Source organism: Debaryomyces fabryi (assembly GCF_001447935.2).
Source record: "Debaryomyces fabryi strain CBS 789 chromosome Unknown contig00063, whole genome shotgun sequence".
In the NCBI taxonomy this organism is placed as follows: Eukaryota; Fungi; Ascomycota; class Pichiomycetes; order Serinales; family Debaryomycetaceae; genus Debaryomyces; species Debaryomyces fabryi.
In genome coordinates this window covers 1-18229 of record NW_015385489.1, presented here as the reverse complement: position 1 = coordinate 18229, position 18229 = coordinate 1, and the positions used below count along the sequence as shown (strand labels likewise).

At 35.2% G+C, this 18229-nt stretch overlaps 10 protein-coding genes across 10 annotated transcripts; 4 read left to right on the top strand and 6 right to left on the bottom strand.

The window, feature by feature from the left end:
* Nucleotides 1-356: 356 nt before the first annotated feature.
* On the bottom strand, nt 357-1739 carry AC631_03116 (uncharacterized protein; the record flags this gene model as incomplete). Its single annotated transcript, XM_015611945.1, has 1 exon — nt 357-1739. One exon carries the CDS (start codon nt 1737-1739, stop codon nt 357-359), a length of 1383 nt encoding a protein of 460 aa, XP_015467213.1.
* Nucleotides 1740-1872: 133 nt separating this feature from the next.
* AC631_03115 (uncharacterized protein) lies at nt 1873-2178 on the top strand (the record flags this gene model as incomplete). Its single annotated transcript, XM_015611944.1, has 1 exon — nt 1873-2178. One exon carries the CDS (start codon nt 1873-1875, stop codon nt 2176-2178), a length of 306 nt encoding a protein of 101 aa, XP_015467212.1.
* A 170-nt stretch (nt 2179-2348) lies between these two features.
* PUP3 (proteasome core particle subunit beta 3) lies at nt 2349-3087 on the bottom strand (the record flags this gene model as incomplete). The annotated part of the gene is made up of 2 exons (XM_015611943.1): nt 2349-2944; nt 3063-3087. 2 exons carry the CDS (start codon nt 3085-3087, stop codon nt 2349-2351), a joined length of 621 nt encoding a protein of 206 aa, XP_015467211.1.
* Nucleotides 3088-3561: 474 nt separating this feature from the next.
* On the bottom strand, nt 3562-6510 carry AC631_03113 (Arf family guanine nucleotide exchange factor; the record flags this gene model as incomplete). Its single annotated transcript, XM_015611942.1, has 1 exon — nt 3562-6510. One exon carries the CDS (start codon nt 6508-6510, stop codon nt 3562-3564), a length of 2949 nt encoding a protein of 982 aa, XP_015467210.1.
* Nucleotides 6511-6756: 246 nt separating this feature from the next.
* On the top strand, nt 6757-8268 carry HSM3 (Hsm3p; the record flags this gene model as incomplete). Its single annotated transcript, XM_015611941.1, has 1 exon — nt 6757-8268. One exon carries the CDS (start codon nt 6757-6759, stop codon nt 8266-8268), a length of 1512 nt encoding a protein of 503 aa, XP_015467209.1.
* A 92-nt stretch (nt 8269-8360) lies between these two features.
* Nucleotides 8361-11486, bottom strand: MED16 (Med16p; the record flags this gene model as incomplete). Its single annotated transcript, XM_015611940.1, has 1 exon — nt 8361-11486. The coding sequence occupies one exon, from the start codon at nt 11484-11486 to the stop codon at nt 8361-8363; it is 3126 nt and encodes a 1041-aa protein (XP_015467208.1).
* Nucleotides 11487-11661: 175 nt separating this feature from the next.
* SHM1 (glycine hydroxymethyltransferase) lies at nt 11662-13143 on the bottom strand (the record flags this gene model as incomplete). Its single annotated transcript, XM_015611939.1, has 1 exon — nt 11662-13143. The coding sequence occupies one exon, from the start codon at nt 13141-13143 to the stop codon at nt 11662-11664; it is 1482 nt and encodes a 493-aa protein (XP_015467207.1).
* A 181-nt stretch (nt 13144-13324) lies between these two features.
* On the bottom strand, nt 13325-14308 carry PRR2 (Prr2p; the record flags this gene model as incomplete). Its single annotated transcript, XM_015611938.1, has 1 exon — nt 13325-14308. The coding sequence occupies one exon, from the start codon at nt 14306-14308 to the stop codon at nt 13325-13327; it is 984 nt and encodes a 327-aa protein (XP_015467206.1).
* Nucleotides 14309-14498: 190 nt separating this feature from the next.
* CPY1 (carboxypeptidase C) lies at nt 14499-16145 on the top strand (the record flags this gene model as incomplete). Its single annotated transcript, XM_015611937.1, has 1 exon — nt 14499-16145. One exon carries the CDS (start codon nt 14499-14501, stop codon nt 16143-16145), a length of 1647 nt encoding a protein of 548 aa, XP_015467205.1.
* A 1372-nt stretch (nt 16146-17517) lies between these two features.
* AC631_03107 (uncharacterized protein) lies at nt 17518-18211 on the top strand (the record flags this gene model as incomplete). The annotated part of the gene is made up of 1 exon (XM_015611936.1): nt 17518-18211. A coding segment is annotated over one exon (694 nt), but the record flags the coding sequence as incomplete, so codon positions are not given.
* Between the last annotated feature and the right edge of the window lie 18 nt (nt 18212-18229).

Sequence of the window (18229 nt, the reverse complement as noted above, 5' to 3'; positions counted from 1 at the left end):
CCTCTGTAGACCTAGAAAGCGATAGATTTTCATCCTAATTCAATACAGAATAATAAAATGGCTATTCTAATTACAACGGAATATAAGGGAATATTATAATTGTTACCATATGTTAGTTATTCAATAACTGGCTTACTGATAAGGGTTTTGTGATTTATTTATAAATTTGCGACTATCGCTAATTTTTTAAAATGTCTAGATTCGCCTTGCTATGCTGCAGATCTATTGATAAATTTTTAAGATAATATGAGGACACCTAAATTGCACTTTATTAACTATTTAATAACTTAAATACCGAATGAAATTGTCATATAACTACATATTCTCTTAAATATAAGTTGCACTAATGTGTAAATTTAGAAACCCATTCTCTTGATTACATATTCTTGAGCCAAGACACCAAAACTCAAAGATAACCCGTCTTTGATCCAGTTTTTGACCCATTCGCTTGGATCAATATCATCAAACTCTTTGAATTCTTGAGACAGCTCACCACTTAACCATTTGGCCCATTTTAATGGGAATGGCTGCGTCTTTGTAATAATTGTTATATTGTTTGTAATATCTTTCAAAATTATTGTAAATGAAAATGAGTCAGAATTATTGGACTCAATTAATATTGGGCCCAGATCTTCTTCATTATCAATAGGATTAGTTTCATCTTGGTTACTCCTACTAGTTATTGGTTGTATTGAAATAAATATGTTAGACTTATTGATCTTATCAATTTCATCTTTAGAGTCTTTTGTTTCTTTTTCATCTTTGTCTTCAGACTTTTTATTTTGGTCGGGTTCAGAAGATTTCTTGTCTTCTTCTTCTGACAACTTTGTAATCTTTAAATAATCCTTGACCGAGCTTTCTAAGTTGGCTAAACACAACTTTTCGCCGTCAATTATCTTACCATAAAAGAGATTTAAATCAACTCTGTCTTTGTTCAATTCATCTTTATGATTGAAGTTATTGACACTAACATTAATTCCGCCTTCAACTTGGTTCATAACTTGGTTAAATTTGTCATAACATAATCTATCCAAGTAGTTTATGTTATATAAATCATAAATTAATAAGATATTCAATAATTCATCAGTATCAGACATAAGACCTTGGGTAATTTGCTGTGACATATTTAATAACATTGAATTTAATTTCGAGCTGATATTTATAATCTGCTCATGATCAGAATTTTCAATAAGCTTTTGTCTTTGTTGACTTATTTGGTTGGATGTTGTTGATGCCAAGTGATATGTTTGTTCACTGATGCTCTGAGCATTTGATGTAATCGATCCCCAGAATGATGAAACCTTGTTTGAACCCTCATTGTTCCACCATGTGGAAATTGAACCGATTGGATCAATTTCTTCTGTCTTATTCAGATCTGCATCACCTGTTGTAATCTCCTTTTTCTGTTCTGATTCGCCTTCCTTTACGTTGTCAGAGCTTTCAGCCAACTCCTTCTTTGCCGGTGATTCCTTTTCCTCCTTCAGCAGAGATTTTGACTCTTTTTCACTCAATTCGCCTTTTTTCTTTGGTTCAAATTTACTGTTTGGTTTTGGAGTAGAAGGCTTCGATTTTTCATGCGCTGCCAATTCATCCAAGAATTCGAGGAAGTCTTCATCCTTATCATTCACATCATTATTACTAGTTTCTTTGGGTTTAGGAGTACCTGATTTGGAGTCTGGTAATGAATTAATGAAGTCTAATACATCATCAGTATCATTAGTCTTAGTCTTTGGTGACATTGCTTGAAGTTATATTGTATGTTTATATGGACGAATAGTCAAATTGGAGATTTCTCAACGTCACTATTTAATCCTCAAGAAAAAAAAAAACTGAACTGAATTATTATTACTGGTGAATTAAATCAACTTAAATATGCATCCGCAGTTAGATAGAAATAGATTTGACCCATGCGAGAAGCTAATGGATGCATTAGAAGAATGCCATAGACAAGAATTTTTAAAGAAAGCATTAGGAATGTGCAACTTTGAGAAAGAAGAATTGACTAAATGCTTACATTATACGAGAGTGAATGATGCAAATGACAGAATTAGACAATCAAGAGAAAAGCAAAAGAAATTCGAAAAGAGAAGAAAAGAAAGTGAAGAAGAGTTATACGGAAAGAATAACTACTTAAAGCGTATTATCGAAAAGGAAGCTGAAAGCAAAGGCAAGCAATAAGGTGAATAGGAAATAGGAAATCAAAATTTGTAAATATAAATCTACCCATTTGGTAGTAGTCTAAAACATCAAGACTCAAAAGAGATGTCAATAAATATGCTAAATAAATACTACAATGTTGAAAGTAATGTTGAACGATTCTAATCTGTATTCACTATAAATGCACCATTTTAATCTTGACGAGTTTTCAAAACTCTCTTAGTAACACTATCTTTAGTAACAATATAAACAACGGCACCCCAACCAGACAACGCATCTCTGTCAACTGCGTTTAATAAGGATTGACTGATCGTTTCGAACAAATCTTCTGGTTCCAAATTTGGTTCGTACAACGATTCACACATACCATATAATTGGTCAGATGCAGTTCCACTGACTATGAAATCCTTAGCAAAATCAATACATCCGATCAAATCAAATCCACATATAAATGGTTCGCTCGTCTTGGAATCCAACCCTGCTACTATAGGACCAACAAAATATGGTCCGAATCTCTTTTCATACAACGTAGAACTAACCAAGTTTGCTAATGTTTTTGGCTCAATTTCTCTTTCCTCTCTTAACTTATATAAATTGTTCTTGAACCTAAAGGTTTCTGATAATGTAGTTACGTCTGTTGCCAACCCTGTCAACCCTAAAAATGTTTTATCTCCAAGTTGGAAAATCTTTTCAAAGTTATTCGATAAACCTAATGACTGATTTCCTAAACGTAAATCACAGGCTATAGCTATACATTCTTTACCGACCATCGCCACGGCAGAACCACCTATTATGTTAATATTTCAATTTCATATGTTTTTTCTTCAATTGAAAGCAAACTTGTATTGACATATCATGAAACAACTAAAGTACATGAGTCAATTTCTGCTTTAATAAATACATACCATTAATTGAACTTGGATCTAACATTTTAAATATGAGCTAATATATGAATAAAACGTGTAAATCCTCTATGTCAACACTCAATTGCAAAATTAGTTTCAGGTATTATATTTAATCCCAGTTAAACTACGTGATGTTAAAAATATATTAATCAATCAATATTTAATTATATTAAGACGGTTCATAGCTTCTATCTATAGTTTGCCATTCATTTATTTGGTGGCGGTCTACAATTTTGAGGTCGTGTAGATGTTCATATTTTCACTAACATACTTATTGTTGAAATATAAATTATTCATATATATCTATTAAAAATACAAAATTAAAAACGAATTGAAGGTGTAACATATGTAAACATATCCTATCACAATTGGCGGTGTAAAAGAATAAGGGGGTTCCTATGAAATTATTAAAAAATGCGTAGATAAATGGTTACCAACATATTCGAGGCTGAATATAAACATTTAGATCAACTTCATATATATTGTGTATTAGGGCATTTCAGGACTCCAGTTCTTCTTCTTCTTTGATAGTACGGGTACTATAACTGTGCGGTATTTCCAGACCTGATTGTACTTTCTGAGGGGTCTGTAATAATTGTGCGATTGGGCTCTCATGACTATTGTAATTAGATAAGGTAAAAGTTTTCGGTGATTTTACTAAAGGAAATGGCTCATCCGGACATGGCCCTCTTCCATTCTTAGATTCAACAATTGAATTAATCGATCTACTTAAATGGTAGTTTGGAATTATCTTTTCGATCGCCTTCAAGTTTGTAAATAACTTGTAGATTTCAATCTTGACAGATTTTTTTAATTCATCATCTTCTGCTATGTTCGTTAAACCTTGCTCTAGTTCATCATTGGCAAATTCTTCACGGTGGTCGTTTAGTTCGTCGTCCTGCAAATCAAACCTTAATTGCAACCCAAAGCCTAGCATTATTAAATAATTCTTATATTTTCTTAATTCCATAAGGTAATCATTTGACTTGCTTTCATAATTAGCCATTACTCTACTGTAATTAGAAGTATTAGTTAAATTCTTAGATTTAAAATTAGAGATGAATTTCGATTTCAACTGATTAAATTCCTCGTAGACCTTTCTCAAATTATTATAATAATTGACAGTTTTCACGAACTGCATCATAATACCAAAATTCCTTGCTTCATCATCCATCCCAGAATTTTCCACATAATTACTCAAGTAAACCCCTTTTGGAAGAGGCTCCCATCTTTGAATATTTTTCATTTTTTTAAACTCATTTTTTCTGCTAATTAAATTATCTACATTGTTCCAACCATACTCAATGGATGAAATACTTTCTTCAGTGGTAGGAATTGCTGTAATCTTCGACGCCCAGAAATTACATGTGTTAATAAATTCTAGGGCTATCTCTTTAGTTCCCGCTTCAAATACAAATTTTTTGGGTTGTTTATTTGAGACTTTTGGAAAAGATAATGACCATAAGATGCTTTTCTTTTTCGCAGAAGTTGAAAGTAGCATTCCACTTGAATGTCTTTCGAATTGTGCATATGTTGAACACAAGTTATATGAGCCAACTTTTGCAGCATTCTTCAACCAGTTACCATCACCTACTTCCGAAGAATCGTTATCATCGTTATCAGTATTTTTTTTCATTTTCTTTAGTTTTTGTTGTTGCTTTTTTATAACTTTAGGATCAAACGAGTATAAAGATAACTCACCTTTAGAAACGACAACGAAATTTTCGGTATATGCGGCAGATGATGTTTGATTACTGTTTGATATTGCTGAATTTGTATAAGTGCTGGACCTAAAGAGGGATAAAAACCTTGATTCATTAGACGTACTTTTACGATCAAGATCCAGGTTGTTATCTAGGTCGTCATTGATAATTTTCAATTTTAGTATTCCCTCTTTTAAATATGGAGAACCTTCAAGCTCTAATGTTAAATCAAATTGATCTTGATAATCATCAACATCAAAGTCGTCCAATTGTTGAAGCAGTGCTGGTTCTAAATCAATATTAAAGATCTTCATTTCATTAGTGAATGATGTTACAGATAGATTATCATCCGGGATATTAGAAATTATTGTATCTCTCGAAATCACTGATGCTCTGGATGATTTCTTGAACAATCCTTTATTTCCCATTATTGAAGGATCCAAGGAAGGGTGGCTCCTTAATGTGTTTGTAGTATTAACAGAAACAAAAGAACTATTGCTTGAATAAGTTTTTTGATTTTGCTCTGAAATCAAGGCTCTTGCTAAACCAACTCTATGATTCTTTTTGTTAGGAACTCTTGAAGAGAATTGAGATACACCTGAACCCGTTTTTTTTAATGGCTGCATGTACAATGAAGAGCGGCGATTACCGCTTGTATCAGAAGACCAAATAGAGGAAGCAGATACTTGTCTAGATAATACGGGCGAATCACCTTCCTCATGCTTTGCATTTGAATTAGACTCGTTCTCTGGAATACGTCTAACGTATACTTTATCCTTGTCACTTCCAACGTCCAATTTTTGACTTGCTTGTTTTAAATATAGTTCATTTCTTGCCAAATCGTCGTAATAGTCACACAATTCCTTTTCAATAGCAACCTTTTGTTTGATTGATAACTTTTTAGGTTTCTTAGGATTTTGGTTAACAAATGTGGTAAATGTGTTCTTAATATATTCTGCTTGACTAATCTTGCTTCTCTTATTTAATTCACCGTTATGCAAAGAAGTATTCAATAAGATCAAACTATATAATATAATGTATATCTTTTCAAAATTAGTGGTGCAAAATATATTACTCTTGTGCTGGTTGACATAAGACTCGGTAAAGGCAGATAAAATTCTATCAATTTCTTGAGACTCACCTTTTAAATACATTTTCGAACAGAGCATTCTTGTAGAAACCAACAAACTAGGGTCCCATTTAAATAAGTCCATGTAGATCTGTCTAGTCTTCAAACTTTCTTCATCATCAGCAGCCAAAAACCGAGTATATTCTTCAGGTTCAATCGTGACAAATTCTTCTTTGAAGAGTTTCGTCGCATTATCTCTATACACCTTTTCTTTCTCGTCGATAATCGAAGCCTCCTTTTCATCAGATACGTTTTTCTTCTCGGACACAGATTTCAGATCTTCTTTATCTTCCCCGTTCTTGTTGTCACTGTTTGGCTCATCCTGTTCGTTCTCCGTTACGGCTTTTGTCGCGTCTTTATCAGTCTCCTTGAAATTTGGCTTGCTGTCCGAAAACGAACCATTTCCAGTTTTTTCTTCTGCTATGACGGAAGTATTCTCGCCGTCAGCCATCGGAGGTGAAGTTTTCTGATCGCCTAATACTAAAACTGGACCAGTATTAGATGTCGTCTTGGGCGATAAGATATTATTTATGTTTATCTTTATATTTTGGCCTGTAGTTTCAGTTTTACTCATTGGAAAAATTGATGGATTGTCAATTAAATCTTTTATAGACATACCTAATTGCCAATTAACCCTATTGAATCGGCCTCTATCGTCTATATTAGCTATATATGTATTTCCTTAAGAAGGACATACAAAAATTGTTCCTACTTGTTGACGATTTTTCACGCGTGCATATTCCAGCATCTTAGACCTCGTCTAAACAAAAGAGGAATATTACTATAATAGACAAAATTAAACGGCTTTTTCAATCCATAAGACCGATGAGACATAATCAATTACAGTTTATCTAGAATAATAATGGATTATACCGGTTTAGATAGCAGTTCTGTAAAAATACATGTCCATTTAAATGAGATATTGAATTCCGATAAGGAAGTCAACGCCACTTTGATAGAGAACTACATTTTGCAATTACGGAATAACCGTTCGATTATTTTTCCCGATGAACAGTCAGACGGAGGTATTGAGCTGAATAAATTCATATACTTATTCGTTCCAACGATTAATAACTTGTTGAATGGAGAGCATTATCATGAGATAGACCCTGAACGGGCGGTGATAGGTTTGTTAGACGCAATACTAGCATATTTGAATATTGAGGAGATCTTGCAGTTATATCCGGTAGATTTTATAATAAATGGATTGATGGCAGATTCAGCTATCTGCTGTATGATTATAAGAATATTACGGAATAATGCCAAGTCTGAAACTACAAACAAGTTATTCAATGAAACTACGATATTTGATTCAATTTTATCCAGATATTTTGAAAAAGATACCATATTAAGCGTAGTGAATCAAGTCGAATTGCTAATCTCTGAATTAGTAAGTATTTCAAGTACGGTTGTATCTACGAAATTGTTGAGTGGCGAATTTAAAGCATTATATGATCAAGCAAGAAACAATAAAGATCAATTGGTGAAGTTTTTGGATTATATTCTCTTACTTGTGCCTTATGTTTTAGAAGAAAGCTATGATTTACCAAAGAATTATTATATTTTATCATATCTGGAGTTTTCGGACAACGATGATGTTTTGCAAGTAGTTTTGCTAATTCAATTCTACAGTAAATTAATTCAAAGAATAAATACCTTTGGTGAAGATACTAAACTTTTCCCTAATATTAAGCCATGTTTGAAGGATTTAATATTATTTTTCAAAACAAGACAAAATGATGATATTGTCCAATCTTTTTATTCAAATGATATTGTTGACGTCTTATTTCATCTATCATATTCCAAAGTTCCCCAGGTTATTGTTTTTAATAAAGAAGTCGTTTGCCAATATGAATTATTTAAATCTTATAATCTATTCTTGCATTTAGACTGTGACATTAAATTGTTGAGCACTTTTAATCCACGAGCCTTACCACTTGAAATAGTTGAAGATATTGTTGATGAAATATCTGTATTCAATCAAAGATATTTTAGTATCCTATTGAACTGTATTGGTTCAGAACAAGTCTTTAATAAACTAACGCCAAGGTTGAATACTGCCGCAGTAAGCAAATTATCATTTGATATGTTATACAGTTTGTTATTACGCATGTCTAAATTCGAATACTCCAGAGAGTATTTAATAAGCGGGTTGCCTAGTATAGTTTCAGACTACTTAGCTAATCCTCCAAATGTCTCCGAATCTGAGATTTGGAATTTGAAAAAAGATACCTTACAGAATTTACTCTTTAGTGATACTGACTTAAACGTTTGGCATGATCCAATTTCTAAAAATTTCAGCCTCATGTGTAATGGAAGAAAGGTTCAAGATATATTACCACAAGTTGACATAGCTGATAGATCGTTACAGTAAACAGGCTCTGTTTTGTACTTCTTTTCATGGCAAACCTCATAATCTTAAGGAAAACGTTCAATTATATATATCTAATAAATAGTATATCTATATCATATATCGCAATTAACCCATGCATTACCACAAATACATGTTCTTTGAAACACCATAGTCCACAAACCAATATTGGTTGGAGAATCAAACACTAGTGGATCGTTCACCAATGAGAATGATCTACATCTCGTACACTTACGAAGTTTTGGTAAATTTGTAGTTTTCCTTGAAGCTTCATTGGATTCCATAGAAATGACCACTTTTCTCAATGCATCGATGCATTCATTGTGGGAAAATCGTAACCTTGGTACTACTTGCTTCGCAGTATTAGGGTATTTGAGTATTACAGGTCGTTGATCAGTTGGGAATTTTGTTTCTCCATAATTTGGATTGAATTTATTTATACCAACATCAATCCAGTCAACGTTATAAAAGTAAATTTCTGACACCTTCATGTCTCTAATAACATAGGCTGAATATTTTTGAATCAAGGCACTTGCAACTGGAAGTATTTCCTCTGATAATTCACCCTGACAAACTAATTTTTGTTCAATCTTCAAGCCATAGCCCTTCTCTTTGCCTTCCACTTTTTGACTTATTTCTTTCGTAATGTACGTATCGCACTCTCTTAAAAAGTTTTCAAACAGTCCTAAATTCAATGGAGATTGATTGCATACTGTGAAATATCTACTCAATGCCTCTTTCATAGGAGAAAATACTTTATTTGATTCAGATAAATCTTCATTTAATTTTTTTAGAATTTCATGTGTTTTTCCAATCGAAGATAAAGCATAAATCAAAAATAAGCGTGGTACTTTACTCAAAATAATTGGAAGAACTGTAGAATTGGACATGGTTAATTTGCTTTGCGACGGATCTTTCTTACTATAAGATAATTGCAATAATTCTTGATTGAAATACACCATTAAATCTATCAACCATTTAACATTTCCAACTAAAGACATAATACACTCACCTCTAGTTATAGAATCCTGTAAGCTATCGTCAGCCGGTTTCTTTTTTGAGATCTGTCTATATATACTTGACAACAGAAACATTATTCCAAAACTTGTACTTCTCAAGTTTAAGACTATCCAAGCAATATCGCTGATTATATGATCGTGATTTTGTAACTCACCTAGGACTAATTGCAAAGATAGCAATTTTTGTAAAGGGGGATTAGATAATAATTTATCAACTGACTCTTTTCCAAATGCATCTAATTGAAAATTAATTGCCTTATGAGACTCGCAAATAATTGATTCAATAAATTTATTCAAAATCGATTCAATGCTATGCTTCTTATCAGACACATTTTTATTCAATAATACACTTACTCGCTTAATTTCACTTTGAATTAAGGCCAACAAATCATCTGCACAGGAATTTGTATAGCATGCATACGAATGGCGGAATGCAAACGCAGCAGAAGTAATAAATAATTCTTTAGGTGATATTCCATGGTCGGTATTCTTCTCAAGCACCTGTAAATCCAATCGTTGAGATTTATTATTAATTCTAGTGTATGCTATTGATGTTAGATTTGGTGAAATTACTACCAATATAGGATTTTTATCAGTAACCGGTATAGTGGGAAAATTGAAACCAGCATCGAACATGGTTGACACAGTCTGAGGGATATCACCATCTTTAGTATTATTTAGTTCTGTCTGCGAGCGGTCATTGACAATTTGTAATGAGGTTCTATCTATAACATCAATTCCACCATGAGTATAGATTAGAACAATGAAAGAGTCGGCCACAGCAGTTTCAATTCTTTGTATATGTCCAGGTCTCGTCATCTTGTCTTGTAATACCAAACTATAATCTTTTATTTCATCAGAGAGAGATGCCGATACATTTTTTCTCATACCTAAATCAGCAAAAGCTTCTGATACTAAATCCTGAGAGTCAGCTAAAATGTACCTGTAAATCACAGTTGTCATTTCCGAGGTTTCATTCTCGTATTTATAGCTTATCAATATATCTGGTTTCAGATTCAAATCAAAGCTTGGGGATATAATATCTATCGAAGATATATGCCCAAGCTTGATATCTTTTGGCTTAGGATCATCGTCATTATCAATATCCATAATGTCGTCTCCAATTTGGGTTTCCTTATTCAGTTCAGATATATTCGCAGCGATCGGTTTCATTTCATGCAACGTCCGTAATGATAATGAAGGGGATTTCTGTGCTTCTCTGGGGGTATGGAAATGTGGGTCCACTTTCTGTTTCTGAGCTGACTCAACCAAGAACCCCCAATCAATAGAAATCAAAAAAGTTTTTATGCTGTTAGAAACTTCATCGTAAGCAGATACAATTAAGTCTTTATCATTCTTGAATCCTATAGACGATTTAGTAATAATTACTGAATTTGACAGAAACAGTAATTTGACTGATATTTTATGGTATTCCACTTTATGTTCACCTTGAAAGTACAATATACATTCACCATTCTGTCTTAATGCAACACATGCCTGCTTTGTAGAAATCGGATGGCATGCTCCATGGGGGTTGTGCTGGCCAACTCCGTACGTGTATGCAAAGGGAGGCAGAGACAGCGATTGCTGAAAAGAGTTGTCCGCTTTCTTCAACACAGCAGGCTTGTTTATAATCTGGGGCTTCAATATATTAAGCCATTTGAAAGAAACTATCTGCGACATTGAGGCCATTCTCCCCGTCAGTTGAGGGTCGATGATATCTCTATAAATCATTTCCATATGATTATAGGACGTTAATTCGTAGCTAGGCGAACTTCCTGTATTAGGTCCAGACAGGCCATTAATTTTACTTGATGATCCATTGATATCCTTATTATCCAATAGGCCAACACCTGCTAATAATATGTAGAAATTACCATGAATATCTGCCACTGCTAAATCAGTACTTAAGTTACTCCATGATACTAGTGTCAATTCTGGAGCCAGGTTACTCTCAGCCATGGGTCGAACGTTAATACCTTGATTATTTGCTAATTGCCAGGATTTTCCATCCACATTCTCTAGGTAGGTTAAATATAGATTATATTTGGAGTTAAGTTCTGGAGCTGCATAGGCAATAAATCCATTTTTAGACCAAGATATTGTCTTGGATATCTTCTGACTCGGTTCAATCGACCGTGAATTTATTATCGAATTATTCGCCTCTTCCAATGACGGTTTCTCATTCGATGATACAGTCATATCGAATGTATGTATCTCTTAACACTTAAAAATATAAAACGCTTAGTTTCTTTACTATTAAGATGAATTTCCAATTACATGCGCATGAAAAATCGACTCAAAATAATTTATAAGCTTAACAAGCAAAATTTTGTTTTATCATACATTTTAATAACTATTTACTATTGTAAAATATCTATGGAAGATCGCCTGGAACAGGATAGGTAGAAACCCAATCCTTAACTTCAGTAGCTAATTCTTTTACAACACTACTGTCGTCAGCCAATTGCTTGAAAGAGGCCATTAATTCCTTTGGAGAGTTACCTTGTTCTTGAGCTTTCAAATCAATTGAAATTTGAACAGCCTTTTCAAAGTATGTAGCAACCTTGGCAAATTCAGAAGCACCGAACCCTCTGGTGGTCATGGCTGGGGTACCGACTCTTAAACCCGATGGGAATAAAGCAGACTTGTCACCTGGAACAGTGTTCTTGTTGGCAGCAATGTTAACTCTTTCCAAAACGGCTTCAACTCTAGCACCATCGATGTTCTTAGATCTTAAGTCAATCAAGATTAAGTGGGTATCAGTACCACCAGAAACTAAAGTGAATCCCTTGGATTGCAATTCACTGGCAAAGGTAGAAGCATTTGCAATGACATCCTTTTGGTATTCCTTGTATTCTGGGTAAGAAGTTTGCTTCAAGGCGACGGCTAAGGCAGAGATGGTGTGGTTGTGTGGACCACCTTGGTGGGCTGGGAAAACAGAGAAGTTAATCTTCTTGTCTAAGTCATAAAGGATTTCCTTACCCTTCTTGGTGACCTTTCTAACACCCTTTCTGTAGAAAATCATAGCACCTCTTGGACCTCTCAAAGACTTGTGGGTAGTGGTGGTAACAATGTCGGAGAATGGGAATGGCGAGTCAGTGACACCAGCAGAAACCAAACCGGAAATGTGAGCCATGTCACTCAATAAGTAAGCACCAACCTTGTCACAAATTTGTCTCATTCTCTTGTAGTCAATGACTCTAGAGTATGCAGAGGCACCAGCAACAATAACCTTTGGTCTAAATAACAAGGCGTTGGCTTCTAAGGTGTCGTAGTCAATTAAACCAGTCTCTTCATTCAATCTATATGGCATAGTTTGAAAATACTTGGAGATGTAAGAGATTTTTGTGGTTGGGGTCTGGTAACCGTGAGATAAATGTCCTCCATGAGGTAAGTCCAAACCCATGATTCTGTCACCAACTTCCAAAACAGCAGAGTAAGCATACAAATTGGCTGGAGCACCGGACAATGGCTGCACATTAACACCCCATTCTTCTGGCTTCAAGTTGAAAGCTTCCAATGCTCTCTTTTGACACAATGACTCAGCTTTATCTATAATTTCGTTACCACCGTAATACCTTTCACCTGGGTAACCTTCGGAGTATTTGTTTTGCATTTCCGATCCTAACAAGTCCATAACGGCCTTGGAAGTAAAATTTTCCGATGGAATTAAAGTAATGGAACTTTTTTGTCTGTTTCTTTCTTGTTGTAAAATTTCGGCCATCTCTGGGTCGACATCCTTCACAGTTTTTGAGATCAATGCTTGTGCATTAGTTGATAATGCATAGCATCTGGAAAAGGATCCAGGTAATCTCTTAGAAGAGGTTCTCAATGTACGTAAAGTTGCTGGAATCATTATGCCTATGGCTGCGTTGATCAATTAATGTATTAACCACTAAATTCATACCATCTCCGAACTTATATAGATGAGTCGACAGATGGTGAGTGAAAATTCGGAGTCACAAAAGCACGGGATATGACTCCGTGGAAATTCGGAGTCAGTTTTGTGCTCGATCCCGAGTCGAATTTTTACAACACTAAACACCCTTAACTAGCGTACTATGGTCAAGGCCACAGGTTGAATCGTCACAAACTCCTATATTATTGAACCAAACATCCTTGAAACAGTCACTGATACCTGCGCGCTTCAGCGAATCAACCTCAAGTAGCTTGGTCACCAAATCATGCGATTCTGGTGGTAGGCAGTCAGAAATAGTTGCAAACCCCAGTTCGCTTGAATCTTTGTTGCCATCGCGGTTACAATAGGCCACATACTTGCGGTCAGATAACCTTGCAGACTTCCATGGGAATTTCGCGTTGAGCATGTTAAATAGAATGATCCCCACCGACCATATATCGGCCTTTTTTCCGTCGTAGCGAAACCGTGCAACGGTTTCGGGAGCTATGTAACTATCAGACCCCACAAGGCCAATGGCCTCATATTCTTGGTCGCCATAGACTCCTGTATCCGGGTTCCTTGAAAATTCGAATGCAGTAGCTAGATCAATAATCTTCAACATTCCAGTGTGCGAGTCAAACACTAGGTTATCGAGCTTCAAGTCACGATGGCATATCTTAGCAGTATTGTGCAAATAATCGATTCCGTAGCATAACTGTTTCCATAAGCATAGCATTTCCTTCTTGTTCCTCGCTTCTGATTTCTTGCCTTTGAGTATCTTGCTCAAGTCAGCGGCTCCTGCTTCCATGTACACTCTTACGGTTGACCCAAACCACGATACCTCATCCTTATACACCTCAATAACATGCACATTGTGTAATCCTCGAAGTATATTGTACTCGTGTAGCACTCGCTTCTGGTATTCAGTCTTGGTCTCATATTTCTCTCGACAATGGTACGTTTTCACTACATATGTATCCAGCGTCAGTCTTGACTGATAAAGGTCGATACAGCCGGAAATTCCCTCACCTATTTTTTTTAGCTTCACATCTCGCCTAGAAATTTTAGCTCTACCATTTCCAGTAGCAGTTCCATCATGCTTAGGTACTTCTAAATCCTCCATATACGGTGTTAGCTGCTAATGCTGGTTCAATACCCATTAAGCAAGCCATTTTAAGCATTTTTGTGATATAGTGTGTTGCTTATGTAATCGCCGTACGACCATAAGGCATTTATAGGGATAACCCTTATCATTCATATATTCTTTTTATCAAACACATTACGTTGATATTGATAATACTTAGTCAGATACTATGAAATTATCGGTTTCAATCACCACTGCAGTGTCAATTGCGTCAGTAATTGGTGGCGCTGAAAGTTTACGAGTTCCTACATTCCAATCGTACGTTGATAACGTTCAACAGCATCTTAATCTTAATTTTGACAAGGTTCAGTCGCAATACAGCAATTTCGTCGATAATTTGGATTTTGGTAAGAACAATGTCATCGAGTCGATTGCTAAGTACTTGAATGAGCCATTATCAGAAATTCCAAAGAATACCAAGCAAATATGGCTGGAAATGATGCTTCAATTCCCAGAAACCGTTGGTAAGATGAACTTCAAGACCAATCCAAAGACTGTTACTCCTAAGTCGTCGGATATGTTTGACTTCCACGTTGAGGACACTAAGGTTCCAAACCATAAATTGAGAGTCAAGACTACCCCAAAGGATTTGGGAGTTGATGACGTCAAGCAATATACTGGTTATTTAGATGTCAAGGACGAAGACAAGCACTTTTTCTACTGGTTCTTTGAATCGAGAAACGACCCTAAGAATGATCCTGTTATTCTTTGGTTAAACGGTGGTCCAGGTTGTTCGTCATTGACTGGTTTGTTTTTTGAATTAGGTCCATCTTCTATTGGAGCTGACTTAAAGCCTATTCATAACCCTCACAGTTGGAACAATAACGCATCGGTTATCTTTTTGGATCAACCGGTCAATGTTGGATTTTCGTACTCGTCTAGCTCTATCACAAACACCATTGCTGCAGGTAAGGATGTTTACGCCTTTTTGGAATTGTTCTTCAAGCAATTCCCAGAATACAAGAAGCCAGATTTCCACATTGCAGGTGAATCCTATGCTGGTCATTATATTCCAGTTTTTGCCACTGAAATATTATCTCACGAAGATCGTTCATTCAACTTAACTTCTGTCTTAATTGGTAACGGTTTGACTGATCCTTTGACCCAATACGAATACTACGAGCCAATGGCTTGTGGTAAGGGTGGTGAACCATCTGTTTTAGAACCTGAAGAATGTCAATCTATGACTGATTCGATTCCAAGATGTTTATCCTTAATTGAATCATGTTATGACTCTGGATCTATCTGGTCCTGTGTTCCAGCTACCATCTATTGTAACAACGGTCAAATGGGACCTTATCAAAAGTCAGGTAGAAATGTGTACGACATTCGTACTATGTGTGATGGTTCCAGTTTATGCTACTCCGACTTGGAATACATTGATCAATATTTGAATCAAGACGAAGTCAAATCCAAGTTAGGTGTCGAAGTAGACGCATATGAGTCTTGTAACTTTGATATTAACAGAAACTTTATGCTTGCTGGTGACTGGATGAAGCCTTACCACAAGGCTGTCGTCGACTTGTTAGAGCAAGAATTACCTGTTTTAATCTATGCTGGTGATAAAGATTTCATCTGTAACTGGTTAGGTAACCAAGCTTGGACTGATAAGTTACCATGGTCTGGTCAAGAAAAGTTTGCCGACCAACCTGTCAGAGAATGGAAGGTGGGTAAAGAAATTGCCGGTGAAGTTAAGAACTACAAGCATTTTACCTTTTTGAGAGTTTTCAATGGTGGCCATATGGTTCCTTACGACCAACCTGAAAATTCCTTAGACATGGTTAACAGATGGGTAAAGGGTGATTACAAATACTGAACTTAAAGCAAGCATCACAATACCCGAATCCATGCGATTCATCTGATGTTTTTTTTGTTAGATATACTATACTAGAATGCAACGTATTCTGAGCAATTATTTTTTATACGCTTAAGAAATCAGTTGAATTAGTTTAATTGATTTTCTTTAAATAGTCTATGTCTACATATACGTATTGTTATTTTTTATTAACTTAGCGTTTTCTGATGTCCCGTTGAGTCTTTTCCCTTTATCTCTCAAGACAGTCGATTTATCACACCAGTTCCGCTCTTTAGTCTGGCCCCATCAGTTGCGTCCTTGACCATAATTTCGTAAACATGACTAAGCACAAACATTATAAAATAATACAATTGAGTTATTAATATTGCCATATTTCCTATAAGAATCATCATTATTATGTGAAGTTTAAAAATATTAAATCTTTAAATAGGCCGAAATGGAAAAATTGTTGAATTGCAACTAAATCCGGAATTGAAAACCAATATAATTTCAATGGAATATTGAAACATCCTTTGATACGATCAGCTCTTTACAATGCTAATTTAATCTGTCCAATCTCAGTCTAGTTCAAGAAGAGCGGTCATCGTCGTCCATGTCTACGACGTATGTCAGCACTCTGCTTAAGCGAATGAGGCGAGCATATTTTTTTCGTACCATTCAACACGCAACCGAGCCATCCCTGACTACAAAAAAATTCATCAATAAGTACGAAGATTTTTCGTATAAGGTTTTTGAGTTGAGTAAGTGCTAGATAAAAAATTTCTTTGAGGAGCCATAATACACTTAAACAGGTTTGTTGTCCTCATTTTAAAGCTCCTTCAAGATCATTCGTAATCAAAACCTATTTCTTGTCTTATCCTTTTTTTGTAATATCTTGCAATTTTTTATATCTCCGTTACCCAAACCGTTTGTAGTCTTCAGTGGATGGGCTTTAGCTTAATTTTTTATCTTATTATTCAGATATTCGTATGACAATCACCCCATTTTCCGTAACTCGTGATTCCGCTTAATTTAGAATTAAAGTTCCTTTCGATACATTCGTATTTGAGTCGCATGAAATTTATGTAACCTCATTAATATGCAGGAATTTGCAACAGCTTTAGTGAACTCATTACGTTCAGCCTTCTACTTCTTCATCCACATAGAGTATGCATCATCTAAATTCAGACACCGTGTAAATGAAAAACCTACACAAATGACATTTAATAAAATGAAGAAAAAATATTAGTAAAGAGTTTGAAATAATAATCTAGAACAAGCATGTCAGACCTCTTTGGCAACTTCAACTTAAAGACTATTTAAAGTATGGATAATTTCAATTTTATATGAGTTATTCACAATTATTTACCCCAGAGGACAACAAACAACTAAAATGCTCTTCATTTTCAGATTTGTTTTATTCTGTTTAACATTTTGCAGCTTTGTTATCGCAAGGAGTGTTGCGGATATGGTAGATATTTCGCGGAGGCATGATTCGACCTGTGATGACGAACTTGAGCCATATCCTAAGTGTCCAAAGGCTACTTTCACTCAATGGAAATATTCGAACATACCAAAATCTCAAATCAGTATAACTGATGTAGAAAGTGTTAGTAATGGTGCTTATAAAGTTACCGTGCATTTTAAGACTGAAAAGAGTATGCCTTTAAGTTCATTGAGCGAGTTGAAGATAATGACGCCAGTAAATAGCTTCTTGTTTTCTAGAAATGCAAATGTGCAATTGATTACCAACCCTGGAGATTTTACTTACACATTCACTGTTAATGCCATCAACCTGATAGACGGTACGAAAGATGAATTGTGCATTCCTGCTGTGTCGTTTCAATTTGACTGGTGCCTGGTTGGAGTTAAAGATAAATCTGAATGTAAGTCATGGAAATATGACAACTCTTACGCTATATACACTGGCTGTCAAGATACCATTCATAAAAGTGATTCTTTGTATTGCTTCCAGAAGAAGCAGTGTTCCTCGTCCAGTTCAGTGACTCCATCTAGTTCTAACCCACCATCAAGTTCAGAGCCTCCATCTAGTTCTGAACCACCATCCAGCTCGGAACCTCCATCTAGTTCAGAGCCTCCATCTA